The 26,849-nt window shown below is 39.7% G+C and overlaps 2 protein-coding genes across 2 annotated transcripts in view; one reads left to right on the top strand and one right to left on the bottom strand.

Annotated features, from left to right (window-relative positions):
- The window catches only part of LOC141293509 (prolow-density lipoprotein receptor-related protein 1-like), an 84,657-nt gene extending 82,945 nt beyond the window's left edge, over positions 1-1,712 (bottom strand). Inside the window, exons 1-2 of the mRNA XM_073825540.1 lie at positions 1,629-1,712; positions 1,306-1,360 (exon numbers count right to left, since the gene is read on the bottom strand). Of these exons, the coding sequence (XP_073681641.1) occupies positions 1,306-1,360; positions 1,629-1,712 (139 nt within the window). The remainder of the gene's footprint in view (positions 1-1,305; positions 1,361-1,628) is intronic.
- A 165-nt stretch (positions 1,713-1,877) lies between these two features.
- Positions 1,878-26,849, top strand: part of lrp1aa (low density lipoprotein receptor-related protein 1Aa) — a 135,451-nt gene continuing 110,479 nt past the window's right edge. The window contains exons 1-13 of the mRNA XM_073825539.1: positions 1,878-1,941; positions 9,258-9,420; positions 9,570-9,792; positions 12,470-12,659; positions 12,822-12,965; positions 13,912-14,148; positions 14,248-14,428; positions 14,603-14,825; positions 14,963-15,152; positions 15,282-15,407; positions 17,069-17,209; positions 17,298-17,423; positions 26,579-26,695. Of these exons, the coding sequence (XP_073681640.1) occupies positions 1,878-1,941; positions 9,258-9,420; positions 9,570-9,792; positions 12,470-12,659; positions 12,822-12,965; positions 13,912-14,148; positions 14,248-14,428; positions 14,603-14,825; positions 14,963-15,152; positions 15,282-15,407; positions 17,069-17,209; positions 17,298-17,423; positions 26,579-26,695 (2,125 nt within the window). The remainder of the gene's footprint in view (positions 1,942-9,257; positions 9,421-9,569; positions 9,793-12,469; positions 12,660-12,821; positions 12,966-13,911; positions 14,149-14,247; positions 14,429-14,602; positions 14,826-14,962; positions 15,153-15,281; positions 15,408-17,068; positions 17,210-17,297; positions 17,424-26,578; positions 26,696-26,849) is intronic.

The raw sequence follows: 26,849 nt of genomic DNA, 5'->3' as shown, positions 1-26,849 counted from the left end.
ACACTTTTTTTTTTTTTTTAAACAGACCACCCTAAAAAACAAACAAAAAAAATCTCTCACTGAAAAAAGCATAAGATGTAATGCAGTGGGCAAAAACATCCATCTATAGTTTCACAGGAACATTCTAAGTTCAAAATATTTTATTTTATTTCAGCTTTTCCTCAAATTAAAGGAGAAATTTACCTCCAGAACAAAAATTTACAGATAATGTACTCACCCTCTTGTCATCCAAGATGTTCATGTCTGTCTTTCTTCAGTCGTAAAGAAATTATGTTTTTTGAGGAAAACATTTCAGGATTTCTTTCCATATAATGGATGTATTTGGTGTCTGTGAGTTTAAACTTCCAAAATGCAGTCTAAATGCAGCTTCAAAGGGCTCTAAACGATCCCAGTCGAAGATTAAGGGTCTTATCTAGCAAAACAAATTACAATTTTTACACTTTTTAACCTCAAACGCTTATCTTGTCTAGCTCTGCATGTACTCTGTGTATTCCTGTTCATGACAGTTAGGCTATGTCGAAAAACTCCCATCTCATTTTCTCCTCCAACTTCAAAATCGCTGCAGAAGTTCCGACCCAGTGTTTACAAAGTGAACATGCAAAGAAGGTCAAACGCTCTTTACAAAAAACAAAAGGTAAAACAGCAATGTAGGGCAATTTTGAAGTTGGAGGAGAAAATGAGATGGGAGTTTTTCGACATACCCTAACTGTCATGAACCACACAAGTTCACACAGAGCTAGACAAGATGTGCATTTGAGGTTAAAAAGTATATAAATTGTAAAAAAAAAAAAAAAAAAAAAAACGTTTTGCTAGATAAGACCCTTCTTCTTTGGCTGGGATCATTTAGAGCCCTTTGAAGCTGCATTTAAACTGCATTTGGGAAGTTCAAACTCACGGGCACCATAGAAGTCCATTATATGGAGAGAAATCCTGACATGTTTTCCTTAAAAACATAATTTCTTTACAACTGAAGAAAGAAAGTCATGAACATCTTGGATGACAAGGGGGTGAGAGAGCAGGAGGTCCCCAGGACTGGAATTGCTTGTCAAACATATGAACATAAAGCTGTATTTTGGGACGAAAACATCATTAGACAACATTCTTATGCAAAATGTTCCAAATAATTTTAATTATGAAAAATGTATTTATATAAATTTTTGTCAAAAATGATTACTTTGTTATAATAAAGTTATTACTTTGGAATTTGTACTTTAAAAGAAATCATGGGACAACAAAGTGTAATTGTGGAAAGTGACTGGTTGCTCCACTCAAAGGAGTTTACTTGGCTTTCTGAATCACTCTCACACATGCCTGTGCTCATATATGTGGTCTGAATCTGCTGGGTTGGGTTGAGTTCAGCCTGTGAGATACAGTATGCAGACACTTGCCGTTGAACAGCATCTGTTTAGACTGCACTCTTCCGGAAGCCATTATCCATATGTCCATATGTGTCTGTGTTTATGTGTGTGTGTTTTATGAGTGGTTTGTGTAGGTTGCTGGGGTTTGCTGCAGCATATTTATATCCTGTTTTGTCGAACATTTTCCAGACATTGTGGTTGACATGAGGCGACCCAACCCCCCATCAGTCTGCGGCTCCGTAGTTTTATAATGAAAACATGAAAACTGACGTGTGCAGGTGGAGATGTGATGTTTACACCATCTCTCTCTGCAATCTTCATGTCATCACTATGATGTCTCTTAGAGAAATGCATGTGCCTCTTAACATCTTGGAAAATGATGAGGTGACAATGGAACGAAATGACATGCACAAGTGTGTTTGTCAGAAATCATGAGTGTTATTGAGTTGCGGCATTCCAGTAAAGTCATTTCTTGCAAATAAATTTGGTGCGTCTCAGCATAAATAGCGGAAAGACAGGATGTGCGATGAAGTAGTGTGGGATAAAGCAGAAGGGAGCGGCTCTCTGATGTCAAGTCTGCTTGGTACAGAAGTTTCCGGAAAGCCTCTTAAGCGGTCATGTGCTTGAATCAGCTCATGCTCCAGTGCTTCCGCAACACGTTTCTGGCTCCGCCAACATTCAGGGCATTGTTTTGGTATTAATCTCTTAAACCCTCAACCTTTCTCTAGCTATCTGTGCAATTGTCTTCTAGCTTTTACGTTTATGTATTGACTTGCCTCTTGCTTTATAGGTTTTTAACTATAATGTAAATTAGTAGACAATAGTTCTTGAGAAACATATGCACAGTCATATGCACCTTTTTTGCCCAAATCTCTGCACTCTGTTGACTTATATTTGGTCTTTATAGTGTTCCAAATCTCCCACCAAATGTTGGTAGTTTTGACACTTTTTGGAGTGGACTGAGTTTGACATCAGTTACATTGTTACATTGGAGTACAGTCTGTCACAAGTCCTTCTATTGCATTTGGAAACAATCTAACCTAACTTGCAAAAGAGAAGTGCTATTAATGGTTTATTTTATGTTAATTGTGATACAGTGCATTTGAATTGCTTAATGTCTTCACAGAAATAGTCTTCAGTTAGCAGTGTGTACCAGACAAAAGCAACATCATGTGTGTAAAAATTTGACTGTACAACAATAGAAACATTGATGAGTAAAAAAGGGAAGATAACAGCATTTCCCATTTTTGCTGTTTCTTCTCTTAAGTCTCCTAAGATTTTGTGCCTTTGTTTGAGAAAAGACAGGAATGAGAGGGAAAAAGACTGGGACAGAATCTCAAGCCAAGACATCTGTGTAATACATCTTAGCACTGCCACAAGGTAGTGTTTAGTTAAAGCAGCACGCTTTGGGAATCTGTGGTTTATAGTGATTTTAGAATATATAGTTCTTCAGCAATGAGCAGATTGATTGCCACTTAACACAAAGATGTGGCAGTGCGCTAATGTGTGTTTATGGAGTATTTTACAATGTCTTCAAATGTGGCTCAGCCAATCATAATCAAGGACTGTTCTGTTTTATAAACTTATCTTGAAGACACAGAGACCAGCAGGGGACGAGCCAGAGGGTGTTAATCAAATATTAAGTGCAAGATGGCACACAAAAGAATCTGACTGCTTGTGTGGTGCAATTGTCAAAGATGTCCGTCTAGCGTAATGGCCTTGGAAAATTTCCAGAGGGGTGCCAGTTAATCTTAATGATTGTAATTTAATTATATTAACATAATTTTAATAAAATGTTAAAACATGTCTTAAAATATTGTCTTGGACAAAATGGAGTCAAAAGGGTTGGGAACAATTGGTATCAGGTCAGGTTAACATAGAAGAACAATTAAACAAGAGAAGAGTGGAAAACAAAAGCAAGTTCAGTGCGAACCAGCCTTAACAGTGGATCTTAACCAGGTGTAATGGAGTAAACAAAGTTTTGTTATGTTACAGACTTATTCCAAAATGGATTAAATTTATTATTTTCCTCAAAATTCTATAAAAAAACACCCCAAAATGACAATGAATTTGTCTGAAATTTTTGCTAATTTATATATACAAAAAAAAGTATTCACAGCCTTTGTTCTGTACTTTGTTGGAGCACCTTTAGTACCAATTACTGCTTCAAGTCTTTTTGAGTATGATTTGCTTCATTGTCATTTGGTAATTATCTGCCATTCGTCCCCTCATCTCTTCACCTCTCAAGCTCTGTCAGTTTGGATGGGGGCAGACAAACATTTTTAGGTATCTCCAGAATTATTTGATTGGGTTCGAGCCCAGGCTCTGGCTGGGTGCCTCAAGGACATTCACAGAGTTGTCTATAAGCCACTCTTGCTGTGTGCTTAGGGTCATTGCCCTGTTGGAAGGTAAACCTTCTGCCCAGTCTGAGATTCTGAATGCTAGGGACTGGGTTTTCATTAAGGCTGTCTTAATATTTTGGTGCATTAAGCTTTTCTTTTACTTTGATGAGTCCCTCAGTCCCTGCCGCTGAAAACATTACCAGCACATTTTACTTTTGGGATGTACTATGCAGGTGATGAGCACAGCTGGTTTCCATCAAACATGATGCTTAGAATTGAGATTCATCATGCCAGAGAATCTTGTTTCTCACAGTCTGAGGGTCCTTTACATGGTTTTTTTTGTAAATTCCAAGTGTATTTTCATGTGTCTTCACACATGCAGAGAGGATTGAGTTTGGCCACACTGCCATAAAGACTAGATCACTAGTTCTCCTATCTCCAAATATGATGATGAAGAGTCACCATCAGATTCTTGGTCATCACTCTAGACAAGACGCTTCTCAATCAATTGCTTGGTTTGGCCAGGCAACCCACTCTAGGAAGAGTCCTGGGCTGCGTTCTCCGATAACGTTGTCTCTTAGCGCGCTACGAAGACTGAAAAGGTACACCTTAACTACAAGTATACCTTTCCTACGTGTGTTCTCCGAACTATACCTTAGGATGTTGCTTAAGGTAAACCTTCTTAAGTGCGACCTTAGCAGGTGCTGTCCATGGTGGAGGTGCTGAATAGGTTGATATCGATGCCTCGATGATCGATTGTGCGCTCTTTCCTGCACAGCGGTATAGGTAAAGTATTGAAAAAACAATGTTCTTTATAAATGAGCGTTTTAGAAATAGTATAAACTGCATTTATCGGGGCTCATTAAAATATGTACATGCAGAAATAAATATGTGTATGTATTTATAATTTAGCAAGTGAGCAATCCCACACCCTCACGGCCATACGTGTGTTAATGTTCTCCACAACTTATGCTGATTACCCACTAGCCGTATCAAATTATTGGCGTAAATCGCCACACTGTATATAAATAACACGACTTTGCAATAGCGTGTAATGCATACGCCAAAGTCCAATTTTGCGTGCATATGATACGCCAATCCTTCCCATTAACTTCCATAGAGAGAGGATGAGTACAAATACCACGCATCATCTTTTATATAGATGATATATATTTATATCATATATATATATATATATATATATATATATATATATATGGTATTTGTACACATCCTCTCTCCATTGAAGTTAATGGGAAGGATTGGCGTATCATATGCACGCAAAATTGGACTTTGGCGTATGCATTACACATTGCGCTCCGTGGACGGCTCCGTCTTTGTTTTAAAACAAGTTCTCGCTGTCTCACTGCCATAGCTATAAAGTTTGTGTAAACTCATCTTTCTTTATATAGACTCCTAAGCCTTTTCTGTCAAATGGTTCGCCAGCTGATGTGCCTTGAGATAGTAATAAAAAAGCTAACAACCATTAGTGTAGGCTATGGAAACTGTATTAATGAAAACACTTTCACTGGGTGTAGGCCATTAGGTATTTTATGTGTACAATTTTAAAGTAAAGTAAAAATGTAATTTTAATACTTAATCAGATTTTATATTAAATGTTCATATAAATTTTCTATGTGTAATTAAACTGCGATGTAAAAAAGCTTTTTTCGTAGTGGTGGCCACTAGCGGTATGAACCTTCAGCAGCGATAAGGTACAGCTAAGAGCGCTCCAGACCAACCTTACGAACGTATGACTTTCAGAAGGTATACTTAACTAAGAAGGTTTCGGAAAACACATATTAAGGATAAGGTACTTCTTAAGGTACAACTTAAGAATGACGTAGCGTTAAGGTGATTTCGGAGAACGCAGCCCTCACTCAAAAAAATGATTCTTTAAACTAACTCAATTCAATTATGGACAGTGGTTCCAAACAACCAAATTGTTTATTATTAACATATAAGGATTTTTTTCAATCTTTTCAAAATTATTCTGTTAAGACAACACAATTGAATTAGGAAAATCAATGTGAAATAGTAATGTCCAACCAAATCAATGTAATCAATGTCCTTTAACTTAAAACCATTAAGTTTAGTCAGCTTGTTTTGGTTTACTAAAAAATAGGCCAAAGAGCTCATAATTTATTCATGTCGCAATGCATGATGGGAGTCATGGATGAGTTCTGATTGGCTACAACTTGGTTTTTTGGTGGTCACCGTTGTTGTGATTCTCACACTGATTCTTCATGTCTGTGTGTCTAAAAGCAAAAAAGCTTTTTTTTTCTTTCTTCCTCTGTCTCATAAAGCCAAAACTGACAGATCTTTTGTTCACAGTTCTCTTGAACTCTGTAAGGAAAACCTAAGTCAAGTACTTAAGTCACTATATGATGATAGCTATTTTAAGTACAGTCAATGCTACTTGATGACTTTTGTTCTTGGCTTGTCTAGCTGTTATAACTCAGTAAAAGCAGCCAAACAAAATATAACATTGAAGATTTAAGGGTCAAGAGCCCAACTAATGCAAACATTGACCACTATAATGGTTGCTTAAATTTTTTTTCCCTCTTTTGGTGATTCTGCTTATTAACATCAGGTGTCTGTAATAATGATCAATCATGACGACGTGTCTTCATCAAATACTTTAGAAATTGTCACATCCCGTTTTTGAATGGTGAAATTAAACCCTTTGCGTTACTTTAACAATTCATAATTAAGTAAAGTGGATAATTAAACAGCTTAAGTTATTTAAGCACAATGCAATAGTGTTTTGGCGGACAACAAAATATATATGTGTTGTTTTAAAATAAAATATTTAAATAAAACCAACAATGGCACAAAACCATTTTTTTGAGTGCTGGTGGTTCCAAACTTCTTTCATTTACGGATGATGGAGGCCACTGTGCTCACTGGGACCTTCAATGCTGCAGAAGTTTTTTCTGTATTCTTCCCCAGATCAGTTCCTTGATACAATCCTGTCTTGGAGGTCTACAGACAATTTCCTTGGATGTCCTGGCATGTTTGTGCTCTAACATGTACTGTTAACTGCGGGACCTTACAGTATGTAGGCAGGTGTGTGCCTTTCCAAATCATGTCCAGTCAATTGAATTTACCATAGGTGGACTCCAGTCAAGTTGTAGAAACATCTCAAGGATGATCAGTGAAAACAAGAATACACCTGAGCTCAATTTTAAGTGTCATGGCAAAAGCTGTGAATACTTGTGTACATGTGATTTTTTTTTTTTTAATAAATTTGCAAAGATTTCAAACAAACTTTTTTCACATTGTCATTATAGTGTATTGTTTGTAGAATTTTATATTTACATTTACATTTACATTTATTCATTTAGCAGACACTTTCATCCAAAGCGACTTGGGGAATACATCAAGTGATTCATCTTAAAGAGGCAAATAGACACAGGAAGTGCTCATAATACCATGTTTCAGGCATTGTTCAGATAAGTACAAGCTAGAAAGGGAAGAGTAAGAAAAGAGAAGACAAGTGATGGAAGTCCAGCTAGAAGAGCATTGCAGTAGTCCAGCCTAGAAATGACCAGGGCCTGGACAAGTTGTGCAGCATGCTTCGTTAGGATGGGCCTGATCTTTCTGATGTTGTGCCATGCAAATTTGCAAGATTTTGAGGAAAATAATGAATTTAATTTATTTTGGAATAAGGCTGTAACATAACAAAAAGTGAAGCACTGTGAATACTTTCCGGATGCACTAGAAAAAGAAGGTTTTATCCTACTTCTTCTACTAGCTGTGACCACTATGGTTATGAGTGACAAGACATTTGGTCAGTTGTTTGCCTTTTATTTCTGTGGTGTCATACTGGGCAAGTTCAAAATCCCACTCCAAACATCAAATATCTTCTGATTATTTGTGAATGTCACACAACATTTTCGCTTTCAGTGTGGACAGAAATATTACATATTTCAAAGCTGTATCCTTGCGGGTCAGGACAGATGACAGATCACTTGTCAGTTGCCTTTAGTTTTGAACTCCAGAGCTCATTTATGAAATGTCACATTGTCTGCAGATTGCAGCTTTAAACAAACGTCAATATTAATAAAATATAGTTCAAGATGTAAATACAGACCTTAGTTTGTTGGGCTCAAAGTTTTTTCATATGAAGCTGCCTCAGGAAATGAGAGCAAGAGTCGTAAGAGCATTTGTTTTCCTTCAGCATAGAGGGAAGGTTGTGTCACAAATGGAATTTCTTACCCTCCTTCTAGCGAGACCTACAATTTTACTAGGAATTACAATGAGAGCGAAGCCAGGTTCCTCAGCCCACTGTTTCTGTGGTTTTTCTCTGTGGCGTTCCTCTATTCTTGCATTGTTCAGACGGCAGTTGCTCTAAGACCCATTTGTCTTCCTCAGCCTTCATTTGTACACTTGCTCTTTTCTCCGTCTTTGGTGTTTTTGATCTGTGTTTTTAATCACTGGCTTTTAGTCCGGGCAGCTGGAAAAGTTTAGGCAGGACTCGCTCTTAAATAAACAACACCTTTGGGGATACAGCTCTTGATTCCGGTAAACGTCTGGCCCTTGCACAATGGCCAACTTTCCTTTGTAGAAACAAGAGAGGCCAACACTGTCTCTGTCTCCACCCCTCAGACTTTCATCGCTTCATCTGTCTGGATTTTCCTGCATCTCCTGCACCATTTTACCCAACAGTCACTGCTTCTATGCCTTCCTGAGCTATGCATTTACAGCCACTCAATGTTGAAATGAGCAACATCCCATTAAAAGTATGATTTGTAAGGGCTTGAAAATAAGTTTGTCTGGGGTTAAAGGAGGAAGGGTTGAGATACATTAAGACGTTTGACATTTTAAGGTCAGAATGAGGTGTATTGAGAAGCTGCAGAAAAGCAAGGATCCATGGTTAGCCACAGCGATCGCAGCTGTTAAAACAACTTTTTTGGAAATTGTGTAACATGCGCACATGCCTCCGGAGAGACCCCTGACTCAGCTGTTTCAAAGAGAAAGAGCGTCATTGTAGAAGTGAAAAAGAGAAACGTGTATGCAAGACCACAGTATTATTATTAGCACTATTTTAAAACAGATTTACAGAGTCATCGAACCACAGAACTGCTTGGGTTAGTATGTGGACACTAGCCTTACTCTTCCAGTCAGGCACCAGTGTTTATATATTTGCATATAAATTAATTCACCTAAAGCATTTTTTTTTTTTGATTTGCTAATTTTTAATTTAATAAAACTCATCTTATTGTGCAAGATTTTGTTAAGACTAAATCAACAAGCTTCCAAAGCCATGACAAGACCAAGAAAACATGGTCTTATGGTCAGACTAATTTAGATGTGATTGAGATTCAATGGCAAATGTTCTTAGTTTGTTCTACAAATGTTAAAGAGTTGATATTCTTGTTTTAGAGTAACTTAAAATTAGGATTCATAATTTAAATTTAAATAATTTTATGGACTGGACTGTACGTTAAATGTATAGTATTCAATGCAGATTGCCCGCCCCACAATGAACAAACTGGTATAGGACACATAAACATAATTTCTATGTTTAACCTCCATTTTTCGTTCATTACAGATGTAGAGCAGATGGCAATAGACTGGCTCACAGGAAACTTCTACTTTGTTGATGATGTGGATGATCGAATCTTTGTATGTGATAAAGATGGAGCTACATGTGTGACACTGTTGGATCAGGAACTCTACAACCCTAAAGGCATTGCTCTGGATCCAACTATGGGGTATGAACATGGTCAAGCTCACATTTCCTCCATGCACACAACTAGCTAGCTGAATATTTGGCTGTTAACTTCAGAAATAGTAAAATTAGGTACAGTATACTTTATTTTACTCAGGTATAACAGTTATTTCTCAACATTACCTTCAACAGAAAGGTTTTCTTTACCGACTACGGACAGATTCCAAAGGTGGAACGCTGTGACATGGATGGACAAAACCGAACAAAGTTGGTGGACAGTAAAATTGTCTTCCCACATGGCATCACCCTAGATTTGGTCAACAGATTGGTTTACTGGGCCGATGCTTATTTGGATTACATCGAAGTCGTGGACTATGAGGGCAAAAACAGACACACCATCATTCAAGGACTGTTGGTAAGGAGCAAATGTCAGAATCATTTTAAGATGTCCTTGAATGCCCTGACATGTCCTGAAAAAATTACTCTTACAGATTGAAAAAAAAACTTGTTGCTCAAGAACTAAATTCACCATTGTTTTAAATAACTTAAATGACAGTGAGTTGCTAAATATGACATTCAACAATGATCGGTTTCCTTCGTTCACTGCTCTACAAACAACATTAGTCTGTTCATAGAATAAAAAGATCCCATACATTTATCCTAAACATTTATCTTCCTGTCAATGATCCATCTATTCTATTTATCTACCAATCACCTCGTAATCTGCCAATCCAATGTTTATGTATAAAGTACATTTAAAAATATCAGATGTTTTACAGAATGCTTTACAATAGAGACAATGCAATGCAATCCATCCAAACCACTGTCCACCCATTCATCCTAACACCCTTCAGTCCAATTGTCAGTCTCCTTATTCTTGTGTAAAAAATGTCCATCCATCCATTTACATCCATCCATCAATTTATATATCTGTCTATTCTCCATTATCTACCTTAACGTCTGTTTAGTAATCTGAATTGTCCATCCATCCAGCCATTCATCCATCCATCCAAATATCCATCCTTCCAGAAATCTGTCCATCATCCATTCATCCATCCTAATGTCCATCAATTCAAAAGTCTATCTTTCCATCCATGCATCCATCAATCATTCCAAATGTCCATCTATTCTGTTCATCCATCTATCCTAACGTCCATTAGTCTAAATGTTCTTTTCTCCATCCACTCATTAGTCTTAATGTCACTCTGTCCATCAATCATGCAATTTATCTTAATCTCCCTGTTCATTCATCTGTCCATGTATTCATCTCTCTATCCATCTATCCAGAAATCTGTCCATCATCCATTCATTCATCCTAACGTCCATCAATTCTAAAGTTCATCTTTCCATCCACCCATTAGTCAGTCCAAATGTCCATCAATTCTATATGTCCGTCCATCCATAAATTTGTCCATCATCCATTCATCTATCCTAACATCCCTTGTTTCAAAAGTTTATCTCTCCATCCATCCATCAGTCCAAATGTCTATCTATTCTATCCACCCATCTATCCATCCTAACGTCCATCAGTCTAAATGTCACTCTGTCTATTAATCCATTTATTTTATTCTCTGTGTTCATTCATCTGTCCATCTTTTCATCACTCTATCAATTCATTCCTCCATCCATCTATCTAGATATCTGTCCATCATCCATTTGTTAATCATAATGTCCTTCAATAAGTCCATCTTTCCATCCATCCATTCATCCATCAGTTCAAATGTCCATCAGTTTGATTTGTCCATCCATCCAGAAATGTTTCTATCATCCTTTCATCTATCCTAATATCCATCAAATCCATCAAATTATCTTATTCTCTGTGTCCATTCATCTTCTCTCCATCCACTCATTAGTCTAAATGTCACTCTGTTCATTAATCCATTTCTCTTAATCTCTGTGTTCATTCATCTGTCCATCTTTTCATCCCTCTATCAATTCATTCCTCCATCCATCTATCTAGATATCTGTCCATCATCCATTTGTTAATGATAATGTCCTTCAATAAGTCCATCTTTCCATCCATCCATTCATCCATCAGTCCAAATGTCCATCAGTTTGATTTGTCCATCCATCCAGAAATGTTTCTATCATCCATTCATCTATCCTAATATCCATCAAATCAAAAGTCCATCTCTCCATCCATCATCAGTCCAAATGTCCATCTTTTCTATCCATCCATCTTTCCATCCTAACGTCCATCAGTCTAAATGTCACTCTGTCTATTAATCCATTTATCTTATTCTCTGTGTCCATTCATCTGTCAATCTATTTATCCCTCTACAAATGCATCCCTCCATCCATCTATCCAGATACCTGTCCATCATTGATTAATTTATCCAAATGTCCATTAATTTGATTTGTCCATCCATCCAGAAATGTGTCCATCTTCCATTAATCCATCCTAATATCCATCAAATCAAAGTCCATCTATCCATCAGTCCAAATGTCCATCTATTCTAACCATCCATCTATCCATCCTAACGTCCAGTCCAAATGTCCTTCTGTCCACTCATTAGTCTAAATGTCACTCTGTCAATAAATCCATTTCTCCTACCTTCCTTGTGTTCATTCATCTGTCCATCTACTCTCTATCTATTCATCCCTCCATCCATCCATCTATTCATCCATACATACATACATCTTTCCATCCATCCATCAATCCATTCTAAAGTCCATCATCCACCTCAAAATCCATCTGTTCAGTAACCTGTCCATCTATTCATTTGTTCACTCATCTGTCCATCTGAACATCCATCCATCCACCCGTCTATTCTGAACTCATTGTTTTATGAGAGTCTCTTGTAGTGGCTTGCTATGTAGTGGCTTGCTATGTGTACTGTGATAAATGCTTTAGTAGATGGAAGAGACAGTGTTGTTTTATTAATGCCAGTGAGTCATTTTATTAAAGCTGTTTGTGTCAATTTATTAACCTGATTCCTTTTCCTCTGTTTGAGTTATGGCTATCATTTAGCTGCTCAGCCCAAGGCTAATCGGTGTGTTTGTGTGTGTGTCTTGCTCACTCAAGCCAGCAGAGCAAGCATACCTTCCTAAATAATAGAGCTAATTAAATAATGTTATTTTTTTTTTCTCAGATTGAGCATCTTTATGGGCTCACGGTGTTTGAGAACTATCTATATGCCACAAACTCAGACAATGCCAACATGCAGCCAAAGACCAGCGTGATCCGTGTCAATCGATTTAACAGTTCAGATTATCAAGTGGTCACCCGTGTCGACAAAGGAGGAGCTCTACATGTTTACCACCAGAGACGCCAGCCCCCTGGTATTAAACTCTTTTTCATCTAATGCTGCTGAATGCATACAGTAGATTGAGCCAGTATTCAGTAGGATACTTGTATAAACTGTTTAAAATTCAACCACTACACTGCAATCTAGCTCCACCACAGCTTCAGCTCTGTCTAACTCTCCTTTTATTCTTCTTCAGTGCGGAGTCACGCATGTGAGCCGGATCAGTTTGGGAAAGCTGGAGGTTGTTCAGACATCTGTCTGTTGGGAAACAGCCACAAGAGCCGGACATGTCGCTGTCGCTCTGGCTTCAGCCTGGGCAACGATGGCAAATCATGCAAGAGTGAGTGACACTACAGTAGATTGTACTCTATCTATTGATTGACTAAAAGAGTTTGACTTAGTTTTTGCCTCATTGATTGCTTGTAATGTAAGTTATCCAATATTTACTTGTTTTTGAGCTCTTCACACTGTGAGGCTTGAGCTATTACATTATCAATTATGCTTTTTTTCCAAGCTTATTGTCTGTGATTATTTTTACTCAGCCTCTGGATATTTGGGCATAACAGCATTCTCTTATTTATAATAGCACTCTGATATTGCTTAATTAAATATATGAGGACCCTGTGTTTCAGATAATTAAGCAATAAGGAATGAGATGTGCTTTATTGTGAAAATACATGGCTCAATACATACAGAACTGTGACTATCAGTTTTATAATTGGACCACATATTGTGTACATTATAAAACTGGATTATTATAATTTATGGTTGTTCACAGACTTATTGCACATTATTAAGCTTGTGCACATTTTTTTCGTATAGTTCCTCAGTGATGAATAAAATGCATATATTTGAGACTGGAGGTTTGACCCACACTTTAGCTAAATCAATTTACAAAAATGGAGGTCTTTTCCATTTGCCCCCAATATTGATTTCAAGTGGTTTGCTTGGAATATGCAATGAACTGTTGTTAGTATTGATTTGACTGTTCAATGACATTTGAACACATGACCTTGAAAAAAATAAGAAAAGAAATAGGAATTGATTGTAAGAAAACATTAATACCATCATCATAGACTCACTGTTCACTATATAAATGTTTACAATAAATTCTACATTTTCTGAAAAGTGGTGTAAAGCCATATAAAATCAACTACAGCCCAGCACATTGTTTATTTTCTTTGTGAGTGACATTTTTACAGTATGAACCGAACCTGATACTATTTTTAATTCTGTATAATATGTAAGCAGAAACATAAAATGTTTGGTATATATCAAATCCCCAGAGCCTGAGCATGAGTTATTCCTGGTGTACGGTAAGGGTCGCCCAGGTGTTATCCGTGGTATGGACATCAACCCTAAAGTGCAGGATGAATACATGATCCCCATCGAGAACCTGATGAACCCTCGAGCTCTGGACTTCCACGCACAGAGTAACTTCATCTACTTCGCTGATGCCACTAGCTATCTGATTGGCCGACAGAAGATTGACGGCACAGAAAGAGACATAATACTTAAAGAAGGTGCTGAAATGTTATTTTTCATTTCTAATTTGTTGTATATTGCTGGCATTATTCGTGTTGTTAAAGTATAAATATATCTTACTCTAAATTGTTTTTCAGGTATTCACACTGTCGAAGGAATCGCTGTGGATTGGATGGCCAATAATCTTTACTGGACAGATGATGGTCCCAAGAAAACCATCAGTGTTGCTCGGCTCGAGAAAGCGTCTCAGACCAGAAAGACTCTCATAGAGGGCAAGATGACCCATCCTCGAGCTATTGTGGTGGACCCTCGGCATGGGTGAGCTCTTGATCTTGAATAAATATGGTTAAATTGTACAGCAGTTGTTGGGTTATGTATAATAAAATCTAAAATTTCAGTATACTTTTAAAAACACCAGCAACAGCAAGACACAAGGCTCAATGGACAATTTAATTTATAAACAGAACTAAAATATATATATATATCTTACAGCTGGATGTACTGGACTGACTGGGAGGAGGACCCAAAAGAGAGCAAGCGAGGAAAGATTGAGAAGGCTTGGATGGATGGAACCAACCGGAATGTTCTGCTGACGTCTAAGACAGTTCTGTGGCCCAATGGCCTGAGTCTGGACATCCCTCAGGGAATCCTGTACTGGGTGGATGCTTATTATGACCGAATTGAGATGGTCTATCTCAACACCACTGCACGCAAGGTGCTCTCATACTGCTGATCTAATAGATAATGTTTATAACAGAACATGTGTTTGCGTTTTACAATGGAAAAATAGAGATAACAGCTAAAAATATTAGAACTGTATTAATCAAGTGATGTCATATTCTTTCTTCTTAGACGGTTTATGACGGACAAGAACTAAACCATGCCTTTGGCCTGTGCCACTACAAACACTTCCTGTTTTGGAATGAGTACCGCAGTGGCAGCATTTATAAACTGGACCAGAACACCAAAACGGTCACTTTGCTACGCAACGAACGGCCACCCATCTTTGAGATCCGCATGTATGATGCCCAACAGCAGCTGGGTAATTATATTTTTTGTTGTCCTGTTTTTTTGAAAATTGCCAATGCTAGACCAGATTTCATAGTAGGAATCCAGATAGTTTGGCTGTTGAATGTTCATCAGATGTTATCCCTACATGTGTTCATCACAGGAAGTAACGCGTGTAGAGCCAATAACGGCGGCTGTAGTAGTCTCTGCTTGGCCACTCCCACTGGCAGGTCATGTGCCTGCGCTGAAGACCAATTACTGGACCCTGCAGACAACACCAGCTGTAAAGGTAACACACACTAGCAAAATATCACACTACCCTGCTGAAAAAAACCCCGCTAAAACCAGCCTAGGCTGGTTGGCTGGTCTTAGCTGGTTTAAACTGGAAGTAGCGGCTTTTAGCTGGTCTCCCAGTCTGGCCAGGCTGGTCAGACTGGTTTTAGCTGGTGGTCTCCCAGCCAGACCAGCCTGGCCAGCTAAAAACCAGCCTGCTGACCAGCTATGACCAGCTAAAACCAGCCAACCAGCCTATGTTGTTTTTTCAGCAGTGTATACTCACTGGTGCAACACAAAATCTCTATTCAGTGCATGGTCTACAGTGCTGTTGCCCTCATGCTTTATGCAGGACAGCAACTGTGAGTAAATTTTACATTTGCAGCAATGTAATTTGGAGTTTACACATTTCTGGCAACACTATGATAGTAGATAGCATTTACAATAATGGGCCGCTCTCTTGTTTGTTTTGGTGACTAAACATGCAGCATTGTTTTAGAACACCTCCATTTCATGCAACAAGAGAAAAACTGTTTTCAGTCAACTGTGATAACTTTATTTTGCAGTTTCTCTTTCTTTGGCCAATAAATCACACTCAAAATGTGATTGTAGGGAGGCTGAAAGAGAACTGTAACCATAATTGTACAAAAAAAAACCTCTTAAACACCACTTCTTGCAGACTTGGGTGTCTAACAACCCATTGTTTTCACAGACTTTCATCTTCTCTGACATGTGTGGCAGTAGTAGCTACAAAGATGGGTAGCAATCAATGGTCTAATGCTGCCGCCTATGCTCCCTGCTGAAAAAAACAGCATATGCTGGTTAGGTATGTTTTGGTGCTGGGATGCTGGTTTTAGCTGGTTAATGCTGGTCCTTTGCTGGTTTATGCTGGTCCCTTGCTGGTTTATGCTGGTCCTTAGCTGGTTTATGCTGGTCATGTTGCTGGTCAAGGACCAGCATAAACCAGCAAAGGACCAGCATTAACCAGCAACATGACCAGCATAAACCAGCAAAAACCAGCAAGGGACCAGCATAAACCAGCAAAGGACCAGCATATACCAGCTAAAACCAGCATCCCAGCACCAAAACATACCTAACCAGCAGGGAGTGTCAACCAAACAACCTGGATTAATTATGATTTTATAAAAATTAATTATATCAATGTTTCATTTTTTTAACAATCACAGTTACTGTCAAAACCTGTATATTGCGACAGTCTTCATTTGTGTATCAAAGGTGATTAACTATGGGGGTTTGAAAGTAACTTCATACCCTGAATGGTTAAAAATGGCTTTTAAAGATCTGTCCTTAAGAGGATTAACTATTGCTGAGGAAATCACATGGTAGAAACCTCCATTCAGAGCGACCAAGGTGAGAAATGTGCAGAATACAGCGGGATAAGAGTTCATTCAGTCCTGACAGAGAACAAAGCAAGAATCGCTTGCTGAGAAGAAGCAAATCTGTTTGTGCCAGCTGCTCGATCAAACTGTCAGATAATGCATCATTTCTTGGGTTTATCTTGTGACTGACTGTTGATACAATCAGCTGAATTGAACATCAAGCGGTTTGGTTTCTGTCTGAATATTTGAAACAGAAACCCTTCAGATGTTTCTTTCACAGACTCTAGCCTTGAGCAGACTTATTTACATTTTTTTGTGTGTGTGTGTTTCTCCGCAGCGAACCCATCATACATTCCCCCTCCGCAGTGTCAGCCGGGAGAGTTTGCCTGTAAGAATAACCGCTGTATTCAAGACCGCTGGAAATGCGATGGAGATAATGACTGTCTAGACAACAGCGATGAGACTGCTGAACTGTGTCGTAAGAAAACATTCACGTTTAACTTTAAACTCCCTCCTTGTGTTGAGCTACCGCACACATGCAGCGCTTGTTGTCTGTCCATTTGTAGATCAGCACACATGCCCTGCAGACCGCTTCAAGTGTCAAAACAACCGCTGTATCCCCATGCGCTGGCTGTGTGATGGAGATAACGACTGCGGCAATGACGAAGATGAATCTAACACCACGTGTTCAGGTACACAGAACACTTGTATATACAAGTTTGCATCTAATCTGACTTTGCAACACTATGACATTCTTATTGTGTGTGTGTGTGTGTGTACCTGGTATTCATCACGTTGTGGGGACCAAATGTCCCCACAAGGATAGGAATACCAGTAGATTTTGACCTTGTGGGGACATTTCTTAGGTCCCTAATGTCCCCATTGAGGCTTATAAATCATGCACAATGAGTTTTTTTGAGGAAGTAAAAGGCCCAATCCCAATTCTATTTTCTACCCCTTCGCCTACCCCTCGCCCCTTCCCCTTGTCCCTTGAAACAAAGTGTAAAGGGGAAGGGCTAAAATATTTCCCCTAAGAAATGGGACACCACTACAACACTGTTATATGTCATCATAGGTTGTCGCTAGTTCCTAATGTTACGTCAGAGGACATGCGCAGATGTTTATCACTCATTCCAAGATGTCAAAATGTTGTCATGTTTCAAAAAGTACAAATGTACGGTGTACGCACCGTTCATTCACATGTGGCCGTAAGCAAAACAAACAACGCATTATCACATGCGCGGCAAATTGCTAATCAGTGTAGTGGTGCCTGGAGAAGTATATATGCTTAATTTGTGAATTTCGTTTTCAACTTTCTATTTGAACGCGTTCGTTTTCTGGATCCTTGGACTAAAATGTTTACAGGGGTTCACTTGTTTAAGAAATTTCTGATCGTAAAAATCAGCTTCTTTTTATTTGTAAGGTATCGTTTTTATTATTATATACTGATTTAAATTACTGGTGCGGTAGACGTAGCGGGCGCAGGTGCATTAGGCGCAATCACCAAATACATTTCAAAGCAAGCCGGCTCCACGGTCCTGACTGCATCATCACTGCCTTTATTGGGTGTTTTTAGCGAATATTTACATTTATTCACATGACTGGATGTGGTGGACTGCCATGATTTTGGCGAATGCAGGACACTACTGAATAATGCGCAACAGAGGGGATTTAAAAAGTGGAAGTGTGTATACACCGTATACCTGCGTACACCCTCCACTACACCACCGTTGCAAATTGCCGTGCCACTGGTCTTTCATGTTTCTAACATGCAGTCAAGTGTATATGACATAAAAATATATTTTGTAATATCGTGCAATCAGTGCTATCTGCTAGCAAACTTTAGCGATTTTTTTGCAAACGTTTATTTACAAAACAACACCATAAACACAAACACAAGATTGAAGGTAATATACATATAATGAAACATTGTCATCAAAATCCTTATTAAAGGCAAAAATTACTTATATTAACGAGTCTGCTTGCTCGAGTGAGCAGCCATGTTGGAAATTTCTCTTAGCCCTTCGTTTGAAGTGAGGTCCTGAAAAATCTTCGTTTGGAGGGCTATCTGGCCCTTCCCCTTACCCCTACCCCTCCAACCAAAAGAGAAATGAGACACCCCTACCCCTTCACGTGAACGCGCCAAACGGAGGGGTAGGGCTAAGTGTAGGGGTAAGGGGTAGAATTGGGATTGAGCCAAAGTGTGCATAATCTCCTGTGAGGGCTAGGTTTAGGTGTAGGATTGGTGTAGGGCCATAGAAAATACGGTTTGTACAGTATGAAAACCATTACGCCTATGGAATGTCCCCATAAAACATGTAAACCCAACATGTGTGTGTGCGTGTGTGTGTGTGTGTGTGTGTGTGTGTGTGTGTGTATAGGTGAATCCCATACTGGTATAAAATTATATAGATGAGAAAAGCTTAAAAATATTTAAATATAAAAATTATCCAACACAGTCATACTACCTGATGAAAAATGTCTTTTCACAGCATGTCCTAACCAGGCAAGTCGTTTGTCAGTTCACAGTGCAAGCAAAAATCAGAACACTCACTGTGTAATATACAACTACAGTTGAAGTCAAAAGTTTACATACTGTACACTTTGCAGAATCTGCAAAATGTTAATTATTTTACCATAATAAGAGGGATCATACAAAATGCATGTAATTTTTTTAGTGCTGACCTAAATAAGATAGTTCACATAAAAGAAGTTTACAAATAGTCCACAAGAGAAAATAATAGTTGAATTTATAAAAATGACCCTGTTTAAAAGTTTACATACACTTGATTCTTAATATTGTGTTGTTACCTGAATGATCAACAGTTGTTTTTTTTCTTCTTCTTTGTTCTGAACAGTTAAACTGCCTGCTGTTCTTCAGAAAATTCTTTCAGGTCCCACAAATTCTTTAGATTTTCAGTATTTCTGTGTATTTTAACCCTTTTCAACGATGACTGTATACTTTTGAGATCCATCCATGCGTCAGAAGAAAAAAACAATGCATTAAGAGCCAGGGGGTGAAAACTTTTTGAATTTGGGTACATTTAACTTATTTTGTCTGTATCTTCTGTAGTTTCTACTATATACTAAAAAAACTATGATATTTAGGCAAAATAAAAAACAATGTACACATCCTCATACCGTTCAAATGTTTACACCCCTGTTTACACCCCTGGCTCTTAAAGGTGCATTAATCATTTTTTGCTAAACGATGTTGATATTTGAAAGCACCAAAACAAACATGCCCATCCCCCAACAGGACCTCGCCCCTGTTTTGATATCTCTAATATCTTTACCATTAATATCTTGTCACGTTTCACGGATGTGATCTGGGTCCAATTGCAGGGAAGAATGATTTAATTAACAAGAAAACACAAATAAACAAACGAGCAGACAAAAACCAAACCAAACCAAAAGGCCAACACGGCACAACACGACTAGAATACAAACACACAAATAAACAAAACTGAAAACCAGGGCTAGGAGACAGGATCTGGGAAACACAGAGACAGACAGTACTGAAGACAATGCAGCCAGAAAGAATAGTGGGCAATGAGAGTTCTTATAGTCCAGATAATTGTGACCAGGTGAGAGCTTTGATGAGTGCTAATGACAAGACAGGTGTTACAATCAGGGAAGTGCAGTGCAGGGAAGGGAAAACAGCGACCTCAGGTGGCTGAGGGAAGCCCCACAGCCCAGATCATGACAGTACCCCCTCTCAAGGGAACGGCTTCCAGACGTTCCCAAAACAAAAAAAAATCTGGAGGGAGGAGGAACGGTGGAAGGTGCATCAGGGGGAGGGATGGCGGGCCAGGCCCGTGCAGCGGAGGAACGTGAGCGGACACCGCCGCCAGAGGAACGTGAGCTGGCCTCGCCGCCAGTGGAACGTGAGCTGGCCTCGCCGCCAGTGGAACGTGAGCTGACCTCGCCGCCAGTGGAACGTGAGCTGGCCTCGCCGCCAGTGGAACGTGAGCCGGCCTCGCCGCCAGAGGAAAGTGAGCCGGCCTCGCCGCCAGTGGAACGTGAGCTGGCCTCGCCGCCAGAGGAACGTGAGCTGGCTTCGCCGCCAGTGGAACGTGAGCTGGCCTCGCCGCCAGAGGAACGCGATTTGGCCTCGCCGCCAGTGGAACGTCCGCGGGCACCGCAGCCAGAGGAACGCGAGTTGGCCTCGCCGTCAGAGGAACGTCCGCGGGCACCGCAGCCAGAGGAACGCGAGTTGGCCTCGCCGCCAGAGGAACGTCCGCGGGCACCGCAGCCAGGGGAACGTGAGCTGGCCTCGCCGCCAGTGGAACGTCCGCGGTCACCGCCGCATCCAGAACAGAGAGCGCGGTCACCGCCGCGTCAGGAACAGAGAGCGCGGTCACCGCCGCGTCAGGAACAGAGAGCGCGGTCACCGCCGCGTCAGGAACAGAGAGCGCGGTCACCGCCGCGTCCGGAACAGAGAGCGCGGTCACCGTCGCGTCAGGAACAGAGAGCGCGGTCACCACCGCGTCCGGAACAGAGAGCGCGGTCACCGCCGCGTCAGGAACAGAGAGCGCGGTCACCGGCGCGTCCGGAACAGAGAGCGCGGTCACCGCCGCGTCAGGAACAGAGAGCGCGGTCACCGCCGCGTCAGGAACAGAGAGCGCGGTCACCGCCGCGTCCGGAACAGAGAGCGTGGTCACCGCCGCGTCCGGAACAGAGAGCGCGGTCACCGCCGCGTCAGGAACAGAGAGCGCGGTCACCGCCGCGTCCGGAACAGAGAGCACGGTCACCGCCGCGTCCTGAACAGAGAGCGCGGTCACCGCCGCGTCAGGAACAGAGAGCGCGGTCACCGCCGCCTCAGGCAGAGAGTGATCGATCGCCACCGGTCTGTAGGTGTCCATCGCCGCCAGGCAAGCATATATGTACTCAAAGCGAGCGGCGTCGGGCGCCCCTGGCTCGAGACAGCGGTCAACGCCGCGTCAGGAACAGAGAGAGCGATCACGGCCGCGTCAGGAACAGAGAGAGCGATCACGGCCGCGTCAGGAACAGAGATAGCGGTCGCCGCCGCCCCAGGAACAGAGAGAGCGATCACGGCTGCGTTAGGAACAGAGATAGCAGTCGCCGCCGCCCCAGGAACAGAGAGAGCGATCACGGCTGCGTCAGGAACAGAGATAGCGGTCGCCGCCGCTTCGGGAACAGAGATAACGGTCGCCGCCGCATCAGGCAGAGAGTGATCGATCTCCACCGGTCTGTAGGTGTCCATCGCTGTCAGGCAAGCATATATATACTCAAAGCGAGCGGCCGACTCTTTGAAAAAATTCCTCCCCGCTGGACCCATTTGTGCTGGCTGCATTCTGTCACGTTTCACGGATGTGATCTGGGTCCAATTGCAGGGATGAATGATTTAATTAACAAGAAAACACAAATAAACAAACGAGCAGACAAAAACCAAACCAAACCAAAAGGCCAACACGGCACAACACGACTAGAATACAAACACACAAATAAACAAAACTGAAAACCAGGGCTAGGAGACAGGATCCGGGAAACACAGAGACAGACAGTACTGAAGACAATGCAGCCAGAAAGAATAGTGGGCAATGAGAGTTCTTATAGTCCAGATAATTGTGACCAGGTGAGAGCTTTGATGAGTGCTAATGACAAGACAGGTGTTACAATCAGGGAAGTGCAGTGCAGGGAAGGGAAAACAGCGACCTCAGGTGGCTGAGGGAAGCCCCACAGCCCAGATCATGACATATCTTTAATGCATATTTTTTTCCTTCTAAAGCCTGAAGTTTTTAAACCTTTTGTAATAGTTGCATATGAGTCCCTCAGTTGTCCACAGTGTAAAAAGATAGATTTCAAAATCATAAAGTCATTGTTGAAAACGGTTCAAATACACAAAAATGCTGAAAAACCAAAGAATCTGTGGGACCTGAAGGACTTTTCTGAAGAACAACGGGCAGTTTAACTGTTCAGGACAAACAAGGGACTCATAAACAACTATAACTAAACAAAAAAGAAAAAAAAAACAGCTTTGGATTATTCTGATAACAACACAGTATTACAGTTTTTCTCAATTGCTTAAACACATTTCTTGAAATTATGCCTCTTATTTGCGAAACTCTAAACACAAATCCACAACTCCTAACTCATTTCCCCAAATGTCCTATACTGAGGTCAAAATGAAGCTCTCCACTCAAAACAATTCAATCTTGCTGAAAAACCAAACTTTGCTTTCAGACATGACACATAAATCCTCAAAAACAAACACACTACAACACAGTTTTACACACTGCTGAGATAAATTCAAAACAATACTACAAAAACAATACAAATAAAAAACTTTTCACATGATGAACACAACAAATCTATTCCTTTGCAAGTGTTTTATTCCTTAATTTAATGTACTGTAGAGTACAGTACAAAACAGCAAAAAACAACAAAATAATTATTCTGCCCAGCATCCTGTCTTTGGTCTGGGACAGGCCAAAGAACCTCTTCAGTATCACAGGCTAAATTAGCCCTGGCCAGGCAGCAGGGGTAAAATCCTCTTGCATGCCTGATCCAACCCTCGCACTCATCAACTAAAATATAGGAGACTGCTTGTCTTCTTGCCCTTGCTCTTTCTCTGTCTCTTCCATGTTGTTGTCGTCATCGCCCTCCTTCTTCTCCTCCTCTTCCTCTTTCACCTCCTACTCTTCCTCTTCAAAATTACACATTACTGTATGTGGGATATTGATTGAAAAAGACTGGATAAGATTCACAGTTACACTTGTACTAGTGGTCTGACAAAAAATAAAAAAATAAAATAAAAGCACACGTCATTGTGAAACAGAAAAAAAAAAGAAATATGGGCACAAAGGTGAAAATAAAAATAAGAAAGTCCACTGTCAGATTTTGTAACTCCTGTGTTGTCCTCTGTCTATATATGCTTTCCAATGGAAGGTTCATGAGATGTACCTTTGATCTATTTCAGAGAACTGCTTTATCATTGGTTGATCTATATTATCTTCATTAGTGAAAGTCAAGATTCACTTGAATAATTCATGGCAAATTTACAAAAAGTCTAATAGAAATGTGTAGAATATATGATTGACAATTTAGGACAACTAGATCAAAAATTTTGCATTTAGGTAATGATTTATACGATGAGCTAATGACTTGATGTTTTGAGGGGTAAGACTATTGCACAGAGAACTACAGTATATAATACATTTTGAGCAACATGACAATAGCAACTGATAATGTAGGAAACTGCAGACAAATGTATATTTCATTTCTGATCTGAGAAATGCACCAAAGTGACTGAGAAAAACTTTTATCCTTTTATCTCCATCGAAGTTTCTGATTGGTGTGAAAAAACTGTAATGCATAATACATTTTGAGCAACATGACAAGAGACTAGATGATGTGGATGTTGAACAAGTAGTTTTGACAATTTCATTTCTGATCTGAGAAATGCACCAAAGTGACTGAGAAAAACTGTAAGCTGACTTTGGCTCTTTTATCTCCACCGAAGCTTCTGATTGGTGTGTGCTAAATTTTGAGTCCTAGTGTTTCCACTTGGGTAATTGTGTGCTAATTGAGCTCAAACTTCACAGACTTGAGTGAACAATATTGAATGCTTGTGCTTTCTAAATGACCACATGGTGTAAGCACTGAGAAATGTAGGGATTTGTGTGTAGAGTTTTGAAGTAACAGTTCACCAAATTTAACTCATGTGTCAAAGCAGGGAATAGTGTTTATTGTTTAGGGAAATGGGTGTGCTTTTTCAAAAATGGCGTTATAGTTTTGAAATTTTAGTTCAAAAGACTGGTTATAGTGTTTTAGCAATTGAGAAAAACTGTAATAATCAAGTGTATGTATACTTTTGTAAACTCAACTATTATTTTCTCTTGTGGACTATATGTAAATGTCTTTTATGTGAAATATCTTATTCAGGTCAGTATTAAATAAAAAATAACATGCATTTTGTACAATCCCTCTTATTTTGGTAAAGTAATTAACATTTTGCAGATTCTGCAAGCACTATGTAAACTTTGGGCTTCAACTGTAAGTGGAGTTGGACCAATGAAGTTTCACTATGGAAAAAGCTTTACTGCACAGCACAATAGAAATAAAAACCAGGTGATCCACAGAATGCTTATTTTGTGGTTACAAACACACACAAGGGTCCAACAAACTTTGCCTTAGTCCAACTCAGGAATGAAGTGTCTAAGTTTAAGTCTACACTAATACTACATCTAAAAACTGGAATGCATACATCGCCTGGAAGTCAAGCTAAAACAGTTTCTCTGGTTAGTTTGAGATGTAATGTTCTGTCATGACCGTCTCCTAAACTCTGAGTCAGCTGAAATGCGCTCTAGACTGCCGTGTATAAATATAGAGTTTATCACCCATGGTATATCTGATGCAGTTCTGGGCTCTTTGGCAAACTGTTGTGCTATATTTGACTTCATGGCTGTATTGTATGGTTTGCACTCTTTAATTTAGACTGTTTCTATTTAAAGGATATGGCAGACTATGATGCTGCATTTGCAAGTAATTCTAGACCACAATGGAACTATTGCATAAAAATATAAATTCATATAAAATGTAGGCATTAACTGGGAAGCTGAGTTTGGAAATAAAGTGAAATGATTTGACAGCACAGTTTTCTTTGCTGACATATTTCCTAGTGAAATGATGCATGTTTCCTTCACATGATTGTCAGAAGATTCTACTTCCCATTTCTAAAGTTATAATTATGAGCATGTAACATTCAAGATCATTGTTACGGTGCGGTGCTGGACTGACGAGAACACGATTTCACAAACACAAAGTCTTTTAATATAATCCAAGGAACAGACTGATCAGGAACACAAAGAACTTCCACACACCAAGCGTATAACATAAAGCAAACTTAACTCAAAGACAAACTTATAAAGGGTGTGCTAATTACTAAGACAGGTGCAGGGAATCACAATAACGATGGGCTAAACCAAATCACACAGATCGACAGGGGGAGACAACGGGAGAAACCAAAGACATAAACAGACAGAACTATGACAATCATTATATACATTGCACTCAAGACAACTTTCTGAATTGTTTTAGTTCTGCTAAACTGCATGAACAGGTGGAGCTGGGGGAGATGGAGGATTTCAGTAGAACGCTTATCAAGGAACGACTATTTAAATATTGAACAAGCATCCTCATTGGCTGCAGAATCAGCATAGACCAATCAGCTTTTGCCGTGTAAATTCAGAGAGGTTCATCGTAACACAGTTCATGGTTCCAAACATTCATTTTGTTAGTAATTGTAATAATCCAGTGACATTTTTGTATGCACAAGGAGTCCTTCAAAAGACAATATGGTCCAAACAGAGATCTGATCCCCCCGTCTTTGAGTCTGTCTGGGATTATATGAAGCAATGGAGAAATATTCACCATGTTGAAAAGGTCAAGATCCTCCTGTAAATAAATCAACAAATACATAGAGGCTGAGAGATTCATTTCTGAGAATTCCAAACTATTGGACACTACAAAAATGAATAAATCCTTATTATCGCACAATACATATGACTTCACTTGGCCTTCAGCAGACTTCCTTACGTTTTTATGTGTGCACTGTATGTGTGTGTGTTTTCCCTTTTTTCATAACAAACACCATAGTACATATGTTATGTGCTCTAGAAATTGAATATGTCATTGCAAATATATTGAAGATGAACTCTTTCCATGGAAAAGCAGTGGGGAATAAATTCTAATTCTAGGACGAGGAGGACTATACATTTTGTATGCATGTATCTGCTGCTTTTAAACTGATATACAGATGACCTGATAGCTAAGACACATACATTTAGAATTTATTGCAATCGGCTTTGGTTTTGTGTTGCAGCTCGGACATGTCCTCCGAATCAGTACTCATGTGCCAGTGGCCGCTGTATTCCCATCTCCTGGACATGTGACCTGGATGATGACTGCGGTGACCGTTCCGATGAGCCCGCATCCTGCGGTAAATGATGCCCCTTTATGATGATGCCAGCTTATTAAAATTAATGAAATCGGCCATTAATATGCATGTGATACTTATAGAAAAACTAGTTCAGTGCAAATTTTGTTTCATCTTGGAAGGAAATGTCTGACATTTTATGCACTTACTGTATTTC

Source organism: Garra rufa, chromosome 20 (genome assembly GCF_049309525.1).
Source record: "Garra rufa chromosome 20, GarRuf1.0, whole genome shotgun sequence".
Taxonomy (NCBI): Eukaryota; Metazoa; Chordata; class Actinopteri; order Cypriniformes; family Cyprinidae; genus Garra; species Garra rufa.
The sequence above is the reverse complement of the archived record's forward strand: the minus strand, read 5'-3'. Positions and strand labels throughout refer to the sequence as shown.